The sequence below is a fragment of the Channa argus genome, chromosome 21 (assembly GCF_033026475.1).
Source record: "Channa argus isolate prfri chromosome 21, Channa argus male v1.0, whole genome shotgun sequence".
NCBI lineage: Eukaryota > Metazoa > Chordata > Actinopteri > Anabantiformes > Channidae > Channa > Channa argus.
The window spans coordinates 2,912,336-2,932,111 of record NC_090217.1 but is presented as its reverse complement, the minus strand read 5'-3'; the positions used below and the strand labels follow the sequence as shown (position 1 = coordinate 2,932,111).

The 19,776-nt window shown below is 41.2% G+C and overlaps 1 protein-coding gene across 9 annotated transcripts in view; it reads right to left on the bottom strand.

Annotated features, from left to right (window-relative positions):
- Nucleotides 1-19,338, bottom strand: part of grip1 (glutamate receptor interacting protein 1) — a 60,277-nt gene extending 40,939 nt beyond the window's left edge. For 2 of the 9 annotated variants that reach the window (XM_067490695.1, XM_067490696.1), the window contains exon 1: nt 2,626-3,182. In XM_067490695.1, the coding sequence (XP_067346796.1) occupies nt 2,626-2,761 (136 nt within the window). In that variant the 5' untranslated portion in view covers nt 2,762-3,182. Of the gene's footprint in view, nt 1-2,621; nt 3,488-19,066 lie in introns of those variants that run through there. The other 7 variants (XM_067490698.1, XM_067490701.1, XM_067490702.1 and 4 more) reach the window with 7 other exon arrangements.
- Nucleotides 19,339-19,776: the final 438 nt, after the last annotated feature.

The window sequence follows — 19,776 nt, the reverse complement described above, 5'->3', positions numbered from 1 at the left end:
AGAGAAAAATACAAATGATCTACTTCCCCAACAGCATGTACACACGTCTCAAATTAAATAAATGTGTCGCATTTGTAAAAATATGCTGGGGACACGATATGAGGATTTGCAACACAATTTGCTAAAAATTTGGCTTCTACACAATTATTCTGCAAATGCAACCAGATTACATTTTCTTTTCAAGTAGAGAGGATATGTTGATGATTGATAAATGTGAAGTCACACATGACTGAAAGGGTCAATAAAATTTTCGCAGACAAAGGACTTTATCCAGTCTGGCAGAACATAAAGTTTGTGCAACTACAGTGTTACTGAATTGTGTTATGATTACGTTTATGTCTCTCACAGCACTTGGTTAAGGGAAAATTTGTTTCCTTAGTAACACGGTAATATAATATTTGTTGTGTTTTGTGTGGCGTATAAGTGTTGAATTATGAATTGATGTCATTAAGTTACATTTAGAAACTATACTTGTGATTTTTCTTTTTTTACACATCGTAGTAATATGGTGCATTCTGCAAACTGAATGTCCTAAAATGTCTCATTTATGTTTTTATAGACATAGATTTCCATAGCAGTAAAAAAAGAATGTTCTTTCTACAGAAAAAAGCTGTCCACTCACGTTACACTGTCCATGCATTTAAAAATTGGGAGGCAAAAAAAAAAGCTAAAATCAAGCTGATGCAGCTTGTGATCTGCTTGTGCAACAGTGAAACTTTGTGAGTAGGCTTTAGGAATTTTTGTGGAACCTACGTGATGGAGTTTCTGTACATTCAAAGCATCACCATTTTAGGATGAACTAGGGACAGTTGGACAATCTGCTGTCAACCGGCCTGAGCTTTTGCCTGCTTGATCTTTGCCCCACAGCCTATAAAAAAAATTGTTAAGGTCTCAATTTGTCTGACTGGACATCAGAAGGAACCAAAATATCTATTGATGATTTTTAATTTTTTTTTTTATAACTGAAGGATTCTGCGAAACACACGAGGCACCCAGCAGTATACACAACAAGCAAAATGCTTGACTCTCTTCAAAAACAAATACAAGAATCGGCCCCAGGCTGCAAAAAAAATGCTATGTCTGACCTGCATCTTGCTTTTCCTGAGGTTTCCCCTAATTTTACCAAGATAGAGGGTGATGGACAGTACAGTGTACACAGTGTAAACCTCACTGAGGCAAAGTTGCTATTTATATCTAGAAGGAGACTTGACAACTGTAAAAGTGAAGAGACTTCATTTGCCCTACACAAGAACCTGCAGTAAAAATAGAACAAACGCAGAAGCAGGAACAGAAATGACAAAAGAACTAAAAAAGTTAAAAGCAACAAATCCACAAAGCAGTGCTGTGTCTCTGTGTGTGCACTAGGCCAACACAACACAGGAAGCTGGAATTGGTGTGTGTGTGTGTGCGTGTGCGTGTGTGTGTGTGTGTGTGTGTGTGTTTCCATTTTGTCTACATTCTATTCCACAGCCCACATTTACTCCCTTGTCATTACACACACAACCATCTGGTCCCCCCTGTGTCATGCATACCTGAGAATGAGCATGTGTGCAGGTGTTTTGTTTTTTTTTTGGGGGGGGGGGGGTCGTCTTTCTACAGTCTTTAGGTGAATAATAGGCTTGTGAAGACACAGGCCAGGCGACAGGCTTAGCATGAAACCAAGCCTGTAGTCATAGTTCTCATCTTCAACCCAATTCAGCTGGGTCTGTTCATTGTTAGTGACAGCGGCTAGATTTGAACTTGATATATCTAAAACATTACAGGTAACGGGAAGTCGGGGTCGGAAGTACACAACTCAGTTCCCAAGTAAAGGTGTAAGCATTTGCCTAAAAAGATGCTATTTGAACAAAACCACTTCAAATTATTTGGTCTAGTAAAAAACTCAGTAAATTAAATTTAATTTACTACAAGTTCAAAAGTAGCAGTACTGCAGTAAGAAGGTGATTCTCTGAATCTACAGGCCAGTGAACTTTTGAACTTTTTGTGCTATAAACTGCAAACAAACTTTCAATAGTGAAACATCGGACAAAGAAACATTTATTAATGAATAAAAACTAAGGACAACGATCAGTGTTACTATAGAGACTTGGTGTAGAACTAAAGCAGCAGCAGGTGAAGGTGGAGCTGATGTTCACCACTTTAAGTACAGACAGATACTTCAACCACAAAAATCCATCAGCATTTATTAGTTTATTCTATTTTATATTAAGAATCTGCAAACTCCTTCAATCTGTCAAAAACATGTAGTAGGTGCAAAAGTGCAATATTTACTGCTGAATTAAAGGTAAAAGTAGCACACAATCAAAATACTCAGATAAAGAAGTAACTCAAAAACCAACTTTGGCACTTGAGTACATGTACTTAGTTACTCTCCACCTCTGCTTATTGTGTATGTGGGAGTCACAGTCTCCTCACAGCTATAGAAAGAGCCGACTGCTGTAACTGAACAGTGTTTCCCTAACGACCTTCATCTATAATACAAGACCTTAAACACAGACACACACCGACGGCTACTTCTAGTATCATAATCTGTTGATAAGCTCCTCTCTCCGGCAGGACACTAAAACAAAGCCCCCCACCCCTCCACCACTCTACCCCCAGTGTTTCTCGATGGGACTCACTCACTCAGTAGGTGTGTGTTGTACTTGCTGGTGTAGTAGTAAACGTCTTCATAGCCTTCCTGGTAATCGTCGTCCGCCCGGTACCTCCTCCCTCGCCTCCTCCTGCCCAGCAGGCGCAGCAGGGCCAGGAACCTCTCCATCACCACCACCACCACAAACCAGGTCCAAACTGAGCTGGGCCAAGCCGTGCCGGGCTAAGCTACAGACTACAAGAGCAGGGCTAATAATAAAGCAGAGAGCTAACAGCAGGCATTATTCCACAGAGAGGAGGAGAGAGTGAGATCAGGTTTCCTCCTCCTTCCTCGCTTTGCTTCTACACACACACCTCTGGATGTCACACATGCATGCAGTCACACGTTAGTGAGCATGCAGTGCTCACACACACTTTATCACTGACACGCTCTTTGTATTCTCCCCCCCTCTCTCTCTCTCTCTCTTGCTCTCTGCAGCCTCCCTTGCTCCTTCTTCTTTCGGCTGTTGGTGCATCTAGCCGGGCTCAGCCAATCACAGTGCTTGCAGCTCTCTCTCTCTCTCTCTGTGTCACACACACACACACACACACACACACACACACACACACACACACACTTGGCTCAGTGGCTGCTCTCACCCTCTAACACATCACTCCTCCATCTCAGCTCTCCATTGTGCGTGAATGTGTGCACACTGTAAATGTGCACTTGAAGAGTCAGCAGAGCTTTGTTTCCTTCATTAGCTCCTTCCTTTGATGCATCCTATATCATCTTTCCTTTCTTCCTTTCTTATCCTTATTTCCATGTTTCCACGTTTACATTCCTTTGCTCCCCTTCCTCTTCCTCCTCCTCCTCCTCTCTCTCACACACACACACACTTCCTGTGAGGGGGATTTATGTAGTCAGTGTAAATGAAAAGAGAAGAGGAGGAGGAAACAAAAGAGGAATGGAAATGAGCACAAGATAGGAGAAAACAAGGAGAAGAGGAGGGGAAGCAAGAGAGGAAGAGAACTTAAAGGAAATTAGGAAAGGATGAAATAAAAAAGGAAACAAGACAGAAGAGGAGGAAACAAGGAGAAGGCAGGAAAAAAGCAAAGAGAGGAGAAGAGGCAAGGGGCAGAGGAGAGGGAACTAACAGAGCAAGAAGTCCAGGAAGGAAACTAGGAAGGAGGGGAAGAAGCCAAGAAGAGGAGAAATCTAGGAAACATAGAAACAAGAATATTATTGGAAAGTAAGGTAACAAGAGAGGAAACCAGGAAACAAGAGGAGAATAAAGAAAGAATTAAAGAAGGAAGAAAGGAATGACAAAGAGAAGACAAGTGAACAAACAGAAAATGTCAAGTATAATGAGAAGAAAAAAGTTGAATGTTAAATTCAGGAGAGGAAGGGAAGATTAGAGGACAGGAAAGGAGGAGAACTTTAAAATAAAAAGGAACGAAGAGACAATAATGAGGAGAGATACAGGACGAGGGGAGTAGACAAAGGAGGAGTAAATGAGGAAGCAGAGACGGAGAAACTATGCAAGCTGGGTCACTCTGATGGAGACCAGGATCCTGTGGTATGTAAACACCTGATCCAGGTCTCTGATCTGTCCCTTCATGAGAGGGTCTGCACGCTGAGTGAAATTACAACAACAAGCTGCTGCGATGGCTTGATGATACCGGTAACACACAAAGATGGAAAATCAAGAGGATAATAGGTTTGAAAAGTATTTGATCAAATCTGAATGTTTCCAATCTCCTTATCGAACAGTTTTATGTTCCCAGGAATAAAGCTAGAGTACACACAGAGTAAAAGATGACTTAAACGACTACATTAGTTATATTTTTATAACGTCAAAAGACACAGGCCACTGCTCTGTAGCTCCTCAGCATCCCAAGCCATTCTCAGGACAGATGGGAAAGATAATCCCTCCAGGTGTTCAGGGTTCACCCTGGGATCCCCTCAGAGCCCAGATGACCTCCACAGGGAGCCACTGCGGAGGACACACTGATCAGATGCTGAACCACTTCCCACCCTGTCCATAAACTGTTTCATCAAGGCTAAAAAAAACCCATCAGGTACTAAATTAGACTGTGTTTAAAACTAAGTGACGCCCTGCAGTCTGACTCCTAGCATGAGATCTGCTGAGATAAGCTTGACCCTCAGGGTGATTACTGCACCCTCCTTATTTCCACTGCATTCTCTGGGCTCTGCAGCTTTCAGCCAGAGGCAACAACAAGCAGCCGGCAAAGCTAACGAGCTACATGCTATTAATGGAAATCCATTTAGATTAAAAACAAGCAGTGGAGGATTCTGCACATAAATATATTTACTGTTTACTTGACTTCTTTTACAGCCAGAACTACCAAAATTTGCTCCGTTTTCTGAGTTTTTTCATTTGTGAGCCTCAAAAAAGACATTTTCATGCACAATATGTAGTAATGAGAAAAGAACTGGCAGCACTCAGTGACTCAGTGGAACAATCATCCATCACTAACACCTTTATCAGGGGGATTTAAAGAATTCGTGGAAAATAAAAGCAGAACATTAACTCTGTAAGAGGTCAAAATTAGGGGACATAAAATAAAACTTCTTAAAGTGACTACTAGAAAACAATGTTTACAAGAGCAGTGCTTTATAAATCTAGTCTCATTCATACACACAACGGATGCATTTAACCTTAAAATATACAAGCTATTCGTATGGGGGAGCATGGCCCCAGACCACTCAAAGGGTCTGAAGTCTCAAAAAACTCCTGTGAGATTCTGCTCTGTTGAAATATGAGAAGGTTGACTGTGAGCCGAAAGCAAAAATATTCATTACTAACATTTCACTCAATGCAAGCAAAAAGGACCCAAAAAATGAATTGTTAATAGTGCCGATATTAAAAGTAATGAAGAGTATCGTTTTGAAAAAAGCACATGTAATATAAGATGAAGAGCGTTACAAGTGTCCAGGATAAACGATAGCACAGCTAAAGTGGAGTCATGTCCATGTTGACTCCACATGGGTTGATTATAGGCTGGCACAGCATTTTGGCTCTATACAGACCCCATGTGTATCTGACCGTGTGTGCTGTTAATGAGGCCAAGCAGGGCTAAAAATCAGTCCCATGTGCTGTGATAATTGTGTCCAATTATTATACTTGGGGTATGATTGGAGCTACAGTAGCATCCTTCAAGTGTCTGTCATCACCTCATCTGAGGAATGAATGTAAAAAAAATCTGACATGAGTTTTGACAGGAAAGAAATAACATTAGAACTGAGTATTATTCATTTTCAAATTGTTTCTTATCAATACAGATACTAAACTATCATAGAGGCATAAACACATTTTACCTTCATTCAGGCCTCGTGAATCCTGCAGAGTCCACTTGGACTCACGGACATTCTTCATAGCCTTTGGTGGTCAAAAGTCAAGGTCAGTATGACATGATGTCAGTCCTGTTCTCCCACTCTTGCCATGCATCAAGGAATTTCTTAAAATCTGATATGAGCTGATTAGGTTATAGTTGTCAAATGTCAAAATCAATGTGACCTTATCATGCTCAAATTAGCCACAGGCTTCTCTCAGGACTCAAGGAAGTGAAGTGATTATTTTTTTGGTGGTTTGAAATCAAGGTTACTGTTACCTCATGTCCATCCCATTCTCCTCAATGCCATATATCCAAAATGCCTGGAGGGAATTTCATTACATCTGGCACAAACGTCCACTTGGACTCATGCATGAAATGATTAGGATATGAATCTGGACAGAAATGCATAAGAACTGCTACTTGACTGTTTCGCTGAGGCACACAAAGTGCAATCCAGTGATTCTAGTTTACAATTAAGATCATTTTTTTCCATCCCTTTCATCTTATCCGTTGAGATGGCTCAAATAGCTGCCACTTACCGAGCTAAGCAGGACCCATTCAGACACGATGGCTGAGGCAACTGGCAGGGCACACAGACTGATCAGAGGCTTGGACAACATTTAATCATACACATGGGGAGAAAAATAATCAGGTACGTTTCATCGCAAATAAAATCAAAGACACAACGGAGCTAATATCAGACAAAGTGGACTTCATATCATCTTTCAGGCAGTGGATTCCTGGGAATTTCAGGGAGGGAAATGATGGCGTGAGATTTAAGGAATATTAATTATCACCACTGATGCATAAAGAAAGAGGGATTTCATTAATTTGTTCAGCTGTACAAACACACCAGAGAGCTGACGGTGGCTATTTGTTCTCCCAGCACCAACACTAGACTGGACACCGGTCAATAAACTGGTTCAACTGGACAAAAGACACAGGAAACAGATTGGATATATGTGTGAAAACATGCATAGTGTAACCACTGTAAACTCTGGCCTTTGCCCTCTGAAACTGACAGTGATTGACAGGTGGTGTGCAGGGGGTACAATCAGGAAGCCATATTTGGTGTGTGAAGGAGTGTGTGTTGACTTCTTTTCATGCACTGACACACTGGAACCCCCACTGCATGGGGAAAAATGCAGACAGAAACAATCTCACACACACACACACACACACACACACACACACACACACACACACACACACACACACACACACACACAGCCTTCTAGACAAAATTAACCCTCAGAGGAAATACACGAGTTAGTTAAACAATTGATTATCTTATTGTTTGAGCAACATGAAGTGAGAAAACTGTGTGCCATCAAATGTTTCACTTCTGAAATCCAAATTACTGAACTTACCACAAAACCCCATGTCGGCAAACATGAGTTGTGTCCTTGTTTAATACAATGTTACCACACGTTATTGAATTCATCACGTCAAACAGCGGAAAACCCAACGTGTGCCAAATGTGCAAATCCCTTGTCAGTGAATGCATAACTCTAATGTTTGGAGGTGAACCTAGTAACAAGTGAGCATTGATAAAACATGTGAAATTATGTTTGTGCGGGACAAAATTAGAAACATGTTAGAGTTGCACAGACTCATCACCATCTGTTGTTATTTGCTTCAATGTTTCACTCATGTTGTTTCCTCAAACGGCAGCTCCTGAAACTGTCCCACAGACATCCTAAAGTGTCTCTGAGCCTGAATGGTAGAGCTGCACCTCCTGCACCAAACAGAGAAACAGACCAAACAATTCCCCCTTTTTCAGCATGGGATGCATCCATTCAACACACTTGTGTGAAATCCATTTTTGTAGTGACATTTTTTTCAGGATGTACTTCTCTATTTGCATTGTGTTTGATGTGAATCTGGGGGAGGGGGGGGCTGCAGATGCTTCTAGGGGAGTGGGAGATAGAACCCAGCTGAGGCAAAACACCCAGGTCAGCATGTGTTTGTGAAAGTACACACACTTTAAACTCAGGTAAAAAGCCAATAAGAGTAGTTTGTTAAGTAATTTATCCCCGAACAAACAAACATAAAGGTGCAGCTGTCTGATGTCCATCCACCAATGATACATTTACAATGTGTCCACGTTTATATCTACAAGAGTATTACAACTTAAAATGTGTTACAGTAAATCTTAAGATAAAAGGTGGTAACAATTTAACTATGTAAATTATGCAATTAATTGTGATTTAAAAATAAATGTAATCTATCGAGAGCCCTACTTGTAATATTACCAAACTATTGGATGGTGGTTGGATACAGCAATTCCTGTGAACATTTACATTTTTGTGATGTTTATGAATCCACAGTTATCGGAGACTGGTAAAGATAACAGTCATTAGTTGAAGCCATTTAAAAGACACAAGCTCCCCCCAAACCAGCTGCAACAGTAAAATGATGTTTACAAATTAATGCACGATTATCTACTAATAAAAAAATGCTAATCACATTCACAGGAGACATATTTCTGCATTGAATATTTTTGTTTTAATCTATTCATTCATCCATTATCTTTAGAGTCACCAATCAACCTGCATGTCTTTGGACTGTGGGGAGGAAACTAGAGAACCTGGGGGAAACCCACACAAGCGCGGGGAGAACAAGCTAACTCCACACGGAAAACTTCCAGCCGGCAGGCAGATTTCAACTGGCCCCTAAAGCTGGGAGACAGCACAGCTAACCACTCCACCACCATGCCACTCCAGCACGTATGTTGTCCTGATTATACACACTCAGGCAAAAATTTGACTCAAAAAGGAATATTATACTGTGTTATATTAAGACTGTTACCGTGGGCCCATGGGCCAAAACCTCAGAAGCTACTGTTCATCCTTACCTGTTTAAGAGCTCAGCTAGAAGACACAAATGGCTAAAAAATAATGAACAATGTCCTGGAACTATTCAAGAGGGCCAAGCACCCAAAAACAGACAAAACATCCAAAAAATGACCAAAAACACAACAACAAAACAGATGGGGCCCAATTTCTCCCAGTCCATCCGTGACCGTTTTTCACTACTTGACTACAAAACACTTGAGAAGAAAAGACATTATTTTAAAAATAAAAATAAAATTTGAGGGAAAATCTCCAGAATTACGTAGTGAAAATGAACAATTAGTTTAGCTTCGATGTTGGTTTAGGCCAATAAGAAAGGAGTTGCCACATTAGGCATGACGACACTTTCACCTGTCAGACAACCCAGTGGGCTTTGACGGCCCAAGAGCTGCCTCACCCATGCTTCATCCTGACAGATCTGACAGCCAGGCAGATGGTCGAGTCACATTTACTGACACGGAGAAATAGAGAGAGAGGTAGTGCTGCTAAAAATGACAAATGTAGGTTCATTTGCATTTTGCTCTCAGGCCTCTGCAGCTTTGTTACATGATTGGACGCCTCCTCCACATATGCATGTGTGTGTATAATCAGATTATCCATGCTATCCTGCAAAAGACACACACACACACACACACACACACACACACACACACACACACACACACACACACACACACACACGGTTTATCCTCTAACTCCACCTCCTGGTCCTTCAAAGAAGCTGCAGCCTGCAAAGACATCAGCTGCATTCAGAACTCTGTATAGAAAACTGAACATTTTAGACACCTCGAAAGTCAAACACTTACAAAGGTTTATCCATGATTCACTGGGGCAGACAGACTGATTGATGAAGCCCAAGGGACAGAGAAACAGACATACAGACCTAGAAAACAAACAGGACAAAAGGCAGAGAGACAGGAGAGAACCCGTGGTCTTAATGGACTGCTGAGTGACTGACCTTGATTCCTAATGGAGACACACAGAAACACACACACACGCACAATCCCTCTCTCTCCCCATTGACTTCCATTCATTCCCTGAAGGCTCAGGTCAACCTGAACCTAAACGCAGAGAGAGACGAGGACAAACAGCTTGACAACAACCCCACTAAAAGACACGAAAAGATCTAAAATTAAACAAAATGTTTCGTGTGGACTGGATCAAGGTCCATTACACACAAACATGTCTGTTAGTAATGAGAGACAAACACATCATCTACAAGTTGTCTGCAGGGTTTAGATTATAATTTAAGATCCTTTAACGCCACATAGGATGGAAAACCACAGTAAGGCCCGGAATTATTCAGCAAGTGTGAGAATTTATTGACACTTGCATGACATAAAGGCAAAAACAATAAATGTATTTAATCTGCATGTTCTCCCTTTAACTATGTGCCCTGTGGTTTCCAACACTAAAACCAGCATCTCCCACACACAGACACCTGTCATTACATTTCTCAGCAGTTTGTGCAACAGCAACTCATCTGTGGGATTAGATTTACATATGCATCATGGCCCTGTCTCCAGTTCACCAGTTGTTCTTTGTTCGACCATAGTAGATCCTAACTCTGCCACTGTTTTCTGCTTCTAACACATCGCTTTCAAGAACTGACAGTTCAGTTGCTTCCTAATAGAACCCACTCCCTGTGCCATTGCAAGACAATCACTGTTATTCCCTTCACCAGTCAGTAGTGTTTGTGTTGTGCCTTATTTTTTATTAAAATTAATTTGCCTAAAAATCCCCCTCCTACTAGCCTGAGTCTTGTAGCTTCAGGGAGCAGCACCAGCAGATTGAATAATGATGTAAAATTCACCCTGACTGACATCCTGCTGCTTCTGCAGACTCTGTATGTGTGAAAAGGGGTTTAAGGTGGATCAACATATTCCTCGGCCAAGGACAGGCAGCACCGCACTGCTAAAATGTTTCCAACACACTCCCCTCTCAGCCTCAGTGAGTGGCAGAAAGAAAAAAAAAAAAGAGTTATCAGACTCCTGCAGCTGGCACACACACAAACACAGACATTACTGAGTTTCCTAAAGGCGACAAAGGATAAAACAGTTCAGAGAAACCAGTGAAAACGGTCTTTTCTCTCTCGCGCTCCAGGTTTCAGTGTCAGACCAACTGCCGGACAGTTAGAGACACACTGAGACATAGTGTGTGTGTGTGTGTGCGTGCATGTGTGTCCACGCTGAGCTTATCCAAGTAGAAAATCAATGAGTGTGTTTTATGCCAGAAGCTCGCCTGTCCACCTGGATGCTGCCCAGGACTGTGAGGGAATGTGTGTGTTATCTTGTGTGTGTGTGTGTGTGTGTGTGTGTGTGTGTGTGTGTGTGTGTGTGTGTGTGTGTGTGTGTATGAAGTGGTGGAAAGCAACTAATTACATTTACTCCAGTTCTGTAGTTCACTAGTTTTCAGATTTATGTTAGTTGAGTATTTCCATGGTAGTAAACTATATACTTTAACTCATTTACATTTTAGAATTAAATATTGTACTGTTTACTCCACATTTATCTTAGAGCTGTATTTAATTTGCTGATCCAGATTAATGACACAAAATAAATATTTTATTTTACTTATTTATTTTTAGCTCATGATTAGGGTGAAACTACCACCTTTTTTCTCCACATTTACCAGCTGCACCATTAAAGTGACAAATACATTTATTTACTAATAATTATAATCCAAAACCACATTCTATAATCATTTACTTTTGGCCTTTCTAGCTGGTGGTATTGCTACTTTTCAGCCTGTTTTAGACACGAACTCTCGAGAATGTCAGGAGCTTGAGGTCCTGGCATTGTCTGGCGTTTCCCTTTCAGACATGTAGCCAACATCAGGAGATGGTCCAAGCGAGATGCGCTCTCACCTGTGAAGAAATACTCTGTGTATTTGGTTAAGGAGTGGAGTCCTGCCACACAAGCAGAGGGAAGGACATGGGACTAAAACAAAGCTGTGGACAGCGTTTTGCATTGTAATCTGGTCGTATACAACAGATCTTGTGCTGTTCCTTGTATTTGCTTGACGGTTTCTAGGTCTGCCCTTAGCAACACAAGTTCACAAATTTCGTTGTCCTTGTAGTTCGACATTGTTGATGTGCTCATGTGAATGAATGAGTTCTTCACCTTGGTTTTTTTTTTTATTTGCCCGGTTACCCGGCGGTCGCAGGAAATGGACGTCATCAACAAACTCAGCTTGGCGAATTCTCCGGAGCGTTACCTCCTCTATTCACAAATGAGCTCAGTTGGAGATAATCCGGACTTTGCATTAGGGAGCTGGCTGAGTAAAATCAGAGTAATGTCAGGGCCAACAGACTAGCGTGTTTGTGTTCACACATACACCTCCTCTAGATATCGTTTGGATGTCTGAAAGGAGCTTTACTAAGAAAAACACCTGAGCTTTTCTTACACTGAAACACTGCTATGTGTTTTTGTAAGAGTCTTGATGTAACAAAAGGACAAAAAGCAGATCCAGTATTCTATTGTAGTTTAAATAGAAATTATGTTTTTATCTTTACAGTCTGACTGTTTCACCACTGTGAAGAAGTTTCACTCAGAGGCTTCATTGCAGTGATGTGGAAAATGTACAGATGAGGCCAGAAGGGAAAAACTGTCAGACAAACAGAATGTAAGCAAACACTCAGTTAAGCCCAAAAAGTCTGACTTGGAAGAGAAAAGTAAATTCTCACATAGTGGCACTTGGGGATTCAGTGTAATAACATTTTACCAAATCTAAACAGAAATCAAAGGTAATTTCTTTCTTTTTTTGTTGGGGGTTTGTGTTGATGTTCTCTCTCTTCTCTTTCTGAGCTGAACACAGCTTTAACAAAGCAAAGCACGTGGGACTAATGAAGCTCCATAAATATTGAGTCTTAAGAATCCAGTTTCTTCTTATCATAACTGGTTGTTTTAACTGTGATTTAAATAAGTAAATATCAGACAAAGTCTCGTGTCATAGAAAAACACATTTATCCCATCAATGATAATGAAGCCTTTGACATGTGGCTGAATCGTGGTGATCCTTTACTCTTTGACCTTTATAAACACATAACTGAACATTTTATTATCCCTAATACAAACCTTCCATTGATTAGTTTTCATGGTTTGTGATCTTCCTTTCTGATTCTTGACCTGCTTGCCCACCCAGAATCTCACTGATATAATAGCTTCCTCCTAAATCATTTGCTTTATAAAACATCTAACTGTTGTTTTCTAATTGTTCGTTCTATTAATGAGTGTACATGGGATTTCCGGAACAGCTGGAGGGAAAAGTTTGGTTCATATGTCCAATTGGACTCATGGATAAACTGATTCGAAAGTGAGTCTAGACAGACATGCATGTGAATTGCAACTCAACTAGGTGGTGGTGGCATACAACTGAAATCAAGCTCAAGCTAATTTGTGTCACTGACCATGTTATAGATTATAGACAAGAATTGAGAACCGGTTCCAGTGTCCAATCATTCACAGTGACCTTAAACTGTGTGTCTGCGCTGCTGGAAATTTAAAGAAAACATTCCAGAAATAAAATCACGATGTAGAGATGGAGAGTGTTCTGACTGAGAGATGATAACGCTGACACTAAAATCCTCTGTATACCTTCCATTTTTCAGCATTGAAAATTAAGTTGATCAATAAGATAATCAATCAAAAAAGTCACACCAATAATTCAGACTGCTACTCTGAGCACTCTCCGAGTCACTTTCTAAGGACAGAACCAGCGCTGGGTTATCAGTGACTGTCTGTTGGCCTAGTTTTTGCCAGTGTGGTGCTGGTGTGAGGAAAGAATTCATTTACTGTACCTATGCTCCCAAACTAAACTGTGACAGCTTCATTATTCAGTGTGACACAAAGTTTTGTTTGCCCCCAGATGTAGAGCCTCTGAAATATTGCATCCAACCTGCACAAGCCTGTACAAGTGAGTTAACTGTGGCCATGGAATTTCAGATTTCTCTTTGGTTCTGCGTTTGTGTAGATTTGATACAGCAAATACAGTATATCTGCTTTTTTTTTTTTTTTTTTTGATCTCAGACCTGACATAAGGTGAGTTCAAAAATTTAATACAACCTATTCTTTCCTGATATAATATTGATTTTTTTTTGTGGGTAAACGATGTCTTTCAGGCTGTCAGACCAGGCCAGTTTATAATCTGTACAATCTCAAATGTACAATTGATCTAAAGTGAATCTAAGCCTGTTCAGCATTTTCACTTATCATAGCGACACTAACAGCCAAGTCCTTGTGGGTGCACTTAACTGACTGGAGATAGTCAAACGAAGGACAACCGTCTCATGGTGGAACAAAAGCAAACCAGAGATGCAGCAGTGTCTTTCAAAGCAAACGTTTGACAACTCTCCAAGTTTGGATTTTACCCCAGTGAGACTAAGACGGTTCGCTAAAGACTTTGTGATCAACAGAAAACATTAAATGCTGGCAACACAACTAACATGCGTTCACTTGCTCACTATCGTCATGGTTTGATTGAGAAGACGACAAAGAACACATCTGCACTGCAGCCTCAACCAACAGGTATTTATGTACAGTTAGATTCCAAGTCCACAATCAACATAGTAAATACCCAGTCACTTGAATATGCGGTGCCTCACCTGCGGCCGATGCAGTTCTGGGTGCTAATGTTACAGGACAATCACGCGTTATGTGTTGATGAGAGTGAAAATGTAAGTTTCTGTTCTCAAAACTAAAACAATGCATAAAAACAATGGAGCTCATGTAACAGAAGTATTAATCATAAAAAAAATCTTGATTATTTTAAAAAGGCTGTAAATCCTACACAGTTCTCTATATTCATGTAAACATTTTCATGTTAAAGCTGAGACTCAATATAGTAGTAAACTGTGTGCACGATTCCCTTGTATCTAAACACAGGACACTGGTAAAGTCTCTGCCTTTACATAGCGCTTCTCTACCTTATTGGTACCCAAGTGCTTTACACTGCTTCTCATTCACCAATTCTCAATCTCACACACACACACACACACACACTGCTATGCAGCTGGCCTGCACTCACCACGAGCAACTAACACAGTTGCTCCCAACTCTGGTTCAGACTACAGACATTTTAGTCCAACTGTTCTCCTTTTTGCCAAATAAACATTTTATCATGTTTACGGCTGTTTGCAGCTTCCTGTCCTTATATTGCAGTTACTTTATGAAACAAGTGTACTGTTACTTTACATCATCGTAGAACTATATGTTTTTGCAAACATAGTGTTTCAAAAGATTATTTTCTTGCACTAGAGATGTGCACTTTCATGCACATCTTCTTGCTTTTCTGCTGTATATTATGTGTCACAGAATTGTTAGTTGTAAAATATTGTGATCGTAATGCATGATGAGCTGACCTGTGTTTCCAACCTCTAGTGAACAGGCGGTGGATAAAACTAATGATAAAGTCAGCAGTTTGTTCCACAGAGTCACAGTGAGAGAGCGACATAGAAACAGGCGAGAGGAAAAGAGAGAGAGAGAGAGGGTGTCTTGGTAAAATGTGTCAGAGACGATAGGGATAATACATTAATCTGAGGAAAATAAACGCGCGTGCGGGCACACACACACACACACACACACACTCAGAGGACTCAGGTCTACTTCAATAATCCTGAGCACAAAGACGAGCAGAGTTCTGACATCAGCACCTCTTAAAGGACAGTGTGTGTTTCAGTGTGTGTTTCAGCGTGTAAGTGTGTTTCAGTGTGTGTTAGTGTGTCAGTGTGCACCAGCTGAATAGAAAATGGTTTGTGACGTTGTGTGTTACTGTGTGTATTTGTGTGTGAGCCATTTTCTCTGCTTCTTAGTCAAAAAGCTTAAAACAGTGGGATGATGTCATGCTGTGACAAACACTAACACACACTGTAATCACCATCAAACACACTGTAACATACACACACACACTGGATGTAACATCCAACACAACATGTTCATCTGCGTCACTGCTCATGATTTTTATTGGATTTTACTGCATTTCATTTGAATGTGACTAAACATATGTTGAGCAAACATCTCACCACCAGGTCTGTGTTTGGTAGCTGTTCTGGACCATTTCACATGATCCTTATCATCAAATGGAGTTCAACCAGTTGTGACAGTAATATGTGTGGGAATTGAAAAGAATATAGGCACTAAATAGGTTAGTGGAGGGACTGACTAATATATGTATCCTGTTGTGCCGCTATGGGCTTTTAAATAAAGCCCATTGTAAAGCATATGTGATGCTTCAAACATTATCAGTCACCATGTTTTCTTCATCTGACACAAGCTTCAACGTCATGTGTTGAAACACTGGCTTCACAGCTCTAGAGCTTCTGCATGTTATCATCGGTCCATCTGTAGAAATCACACAACTAAAGCATTAATGGCCTAAGGCCCCCGTTGTCAATTTCTAACACCATCTGGATGAATGTTTGTAGGGAGGGTGCGGGAAGGACGCTCCTGTCGAGCAGCAGACAGCCGAGGTCTGGCCACAGCTCAGACCTTGACTTTGGCCCGAGGGAAGACAGGTGCTGGTCCCTTCTGGACTCGCCAGGTAAGAATTTAGAGTCATGACCCTGACACGGTCATCATGGTATCTACAGGAACATTTGAAGGCGGAAGGTTGAGCCTTACTTTAGTTTCTATCGGAGAAAGATGGTTCCAATATGGGCTAATGATTGACATGTTTTAAAGGGCAGACAAAATGTGTGCATCTGAATATGCAACAGGTGCAATGAAGGAAAAACTCATTAACAACCAAAACAACACCCACAAAATTAGGAGTAGCTAAAAAAAAAAAAATCAAATCATTTAAAATAAATAAAATAAATACATTTAGTAAAGCTTTATTTAAAATTTCATAGCTGCTACTTTTCTGCATAATTTCATCTCTTAGGGTTCTTTTTTTAATTTCATTTGTATTACATATTCACCTTAGTTGGAGCACATGTAAACCCCATTGTGTAATATCTTGCTAAACAAATAAACCTGACTGTTAGATGCTACTCTAGTAATATTTAGTAGTACACTGTGTATCTTATGGCGCATGTATTTATTATTTACATTTATCTATTTTTACTCCACATCTGACTGTTGATATTTTAGAGAAGAATTATTTTTGCAGCACAATTTAGCTGGAAGCTGTACACCTGACGATTATACCATCTCTCCATGAGCACTACAGAAAGGTTCTTCATGGGAATGAAGAACATGTAGGTTCTTATACTGGACTAAAGCTCCTTCTGGGAAGATTACTTTAATATAGAATGGATCTGCAGGTTTTTCTATTCATCAATAATTAGTTTTGCAAAGAAGACGTCAGATTTAGAGTTTTTTCTACTTTCTACTAATTCTACTTGATGTGTTTAGAGAAATCACTTTCTCATTGCAGTAGCCATACGTTTGGACTTAAAGTACGTTTTACAGCACATAGGCCTGCATAGTACTTTTAGGTAAGTTGGTGTAGCTCTGCCTCCGTTTAATTTCCATTTCTAGTACTGAACAATTTAGGCATATTTTGGCTCAGTACATCACCACATATAATTTGAATTGAAACAATCAAGATGTGTTTAAATTATACACTGTCTGCTTTGATTAAAAGCTTAGTTTGATGTGTAATTCGGGTAAAAACTACAACTGTCTTTATATTTAAGACCCCCAAACTGAAAAGGCTCAGAGGTAATTGGCCAGTTAGCTGCATCCACCTTCAAACGGTGCACACTGGTACCAGACAATACATCCATCTTTCCACTTACAGTATTAGTCACTTTATGATATACATACAATAAAGATTCATGTAGGGCTGTTTCTTATGAGATTCCTTACTTAAAATTATTTTTAAATAGATAATTTCGGTCCACATGTCCTGCAGATTCTTTCCAGAAATAGCTGCCTTAGAGGCAATTTATCAAACTTTAGTAAATTATATATTAAATATTAATAAATCCATTAATCACAGCTTAATCTATAAACGCTTTAATAGAGTGGCACCACAGCCTTTTCCAATAAGGTACCAAACCACAAACACAGGACCATCTGGTTGCTGATGTAGCTGTGAAATGCAAGGATGCAGGATGTCGGAAGAGTCTGAAGAAGTTCTGAGTAAAAAGAGCTTCATCTCTCATGTGGAAACCATTCAGCGACAAATCAGACGTGAGTCAGACATCTGTGTTTTGCGAGTTGTTTCAGAAAGCTGAAGCAGCAACGGGTGAAAACGTGCAAGTAAATTTGTTCCACCACCTCAAACACAAACTGCACCAACATAAAGAGGAGATCATGGCAGATGTTAAGGTAACAACAGCAACAAACTACTTCAATATAGTGGTATTTTCATCAAACTACTGTATCCAGCCACATGGATTCAAGTAAACGATACGAAAATGGAGCCTAGATGGGAATATTTATCCATATTCTGTGTTTCAACTGTTTGTGTTTGCACTGCTCTCAATACTTTCAAATATCACAATAAACCCTGGGAACGTTTATACTGCAGGCCACATAAATATACAGTTTGCATTCTATGATGATTTAAAGCATCAACACACACACACCACAGAATATAACATCACCATAATCTACAGTATGCTGCCTAAAAGCTCAGTCCCAGATTTTAACGGAGAAGAACCTGGAGGTTATCCGAGTGTGTTAAGCATTTACACCTGACCTGTCAATATTTAATGAAACCATCAGGGTTTGTCCCTACATTTGACCGTGCACCGTCTCTCAGATGGAGGAGTCACACATTTCACTGTAACGCCGGTAAACACCGACGGCCGCCCGGTGATGACGGTGGTTCACTCACTCACTCACACACACACACACACGGGCAGCAGACCCTCGGCTGACCAGCACCACCCGTTCTAACCTATGGTTAGCCAGTTGGTTAGCAGCCCTGCTAACTTCGCTCGGTAACCGGTGAACATTCTTAACACGTTACCAGCGCGCGCGCGCGCACACACACACACACACACACACACACTCTCACACACACACACACACAACGTAAAGAAAATCACCGTAACGTCACTGGAACCTCACCCGTTGCGTCAGAATAACACGAGACAACATTCACACGGAACCGTATCAGTTACCAACTTCCACTCATTTCGACACAGCCGCCGTTTGCGCGAGCTCCACCGGCGCCGTCAAACCACGCTGCAAGAGAGATTGCACTTGTGATAATTAGTACACACACACACACACACACACACAGGTATGCACTAAAAAACACACACACACACAGAGAAACACTCGCCGGTCGGTGTGAACCTGCACGGTTCGAGCTTGGTTCGGTCTTACCTCCCTCCTGGTCCGGTTGGAGACAGGCCGGGATGTTCTTCTTCCAGCCGGGCATGATGCACCTCAGGGCGGATAGGGAGTCCAGGGCGGCCCGCTAGCAGACACACACCACCAGCAGCGGGAGGAGCAGTTGCGGCGGCGACAGCAACATGGCTAGTTAGCTTTAGCTGAAGCTGCTCCACTACACAGAGATCCACCTCCCGTCACTGCGAGCCTACCTCACTCCACCACTCTCTCTCTCTCTCTCCCAGCCTCTCACAGGAACGCGACCCCCCCTCCCTCTCTCTCTCTCTCTCTCTCACTCTCTCTCTCTCTCCCCCTCTTCCCTTTGTCGAGGTCTCTCTACCCCCTCCCCCTTTCTGTAACTCTACCCCTGGAGCCTCACCGTGGTCTCTGGGGGCGAGCTAGGCTGGTGGGTACAGAGAGAGAGAGAGAGGTGTGTGACGTGATCCTCACGAGGGGGCAGGTCGGGTTCGGGTACAGCTTGACCGTTACAAACCGAACCCCGCGTGAGCTTAATGTGTCACATCTCCCGCTTCTTTTCCTCAGATGCTGGATGAATGAAAAGAAGCCGCAGCACGTTCGCAGAAATCTTTAAAAGTGATTTTTCCCCGCAGTCCTTCCTTCCGTCATCCATTCGTAGCAGAGAGAGAGCGATCAATAAAAGTCAACACAAGAAGAAGAGGAATAAGTCACAGTTGTACTTATAC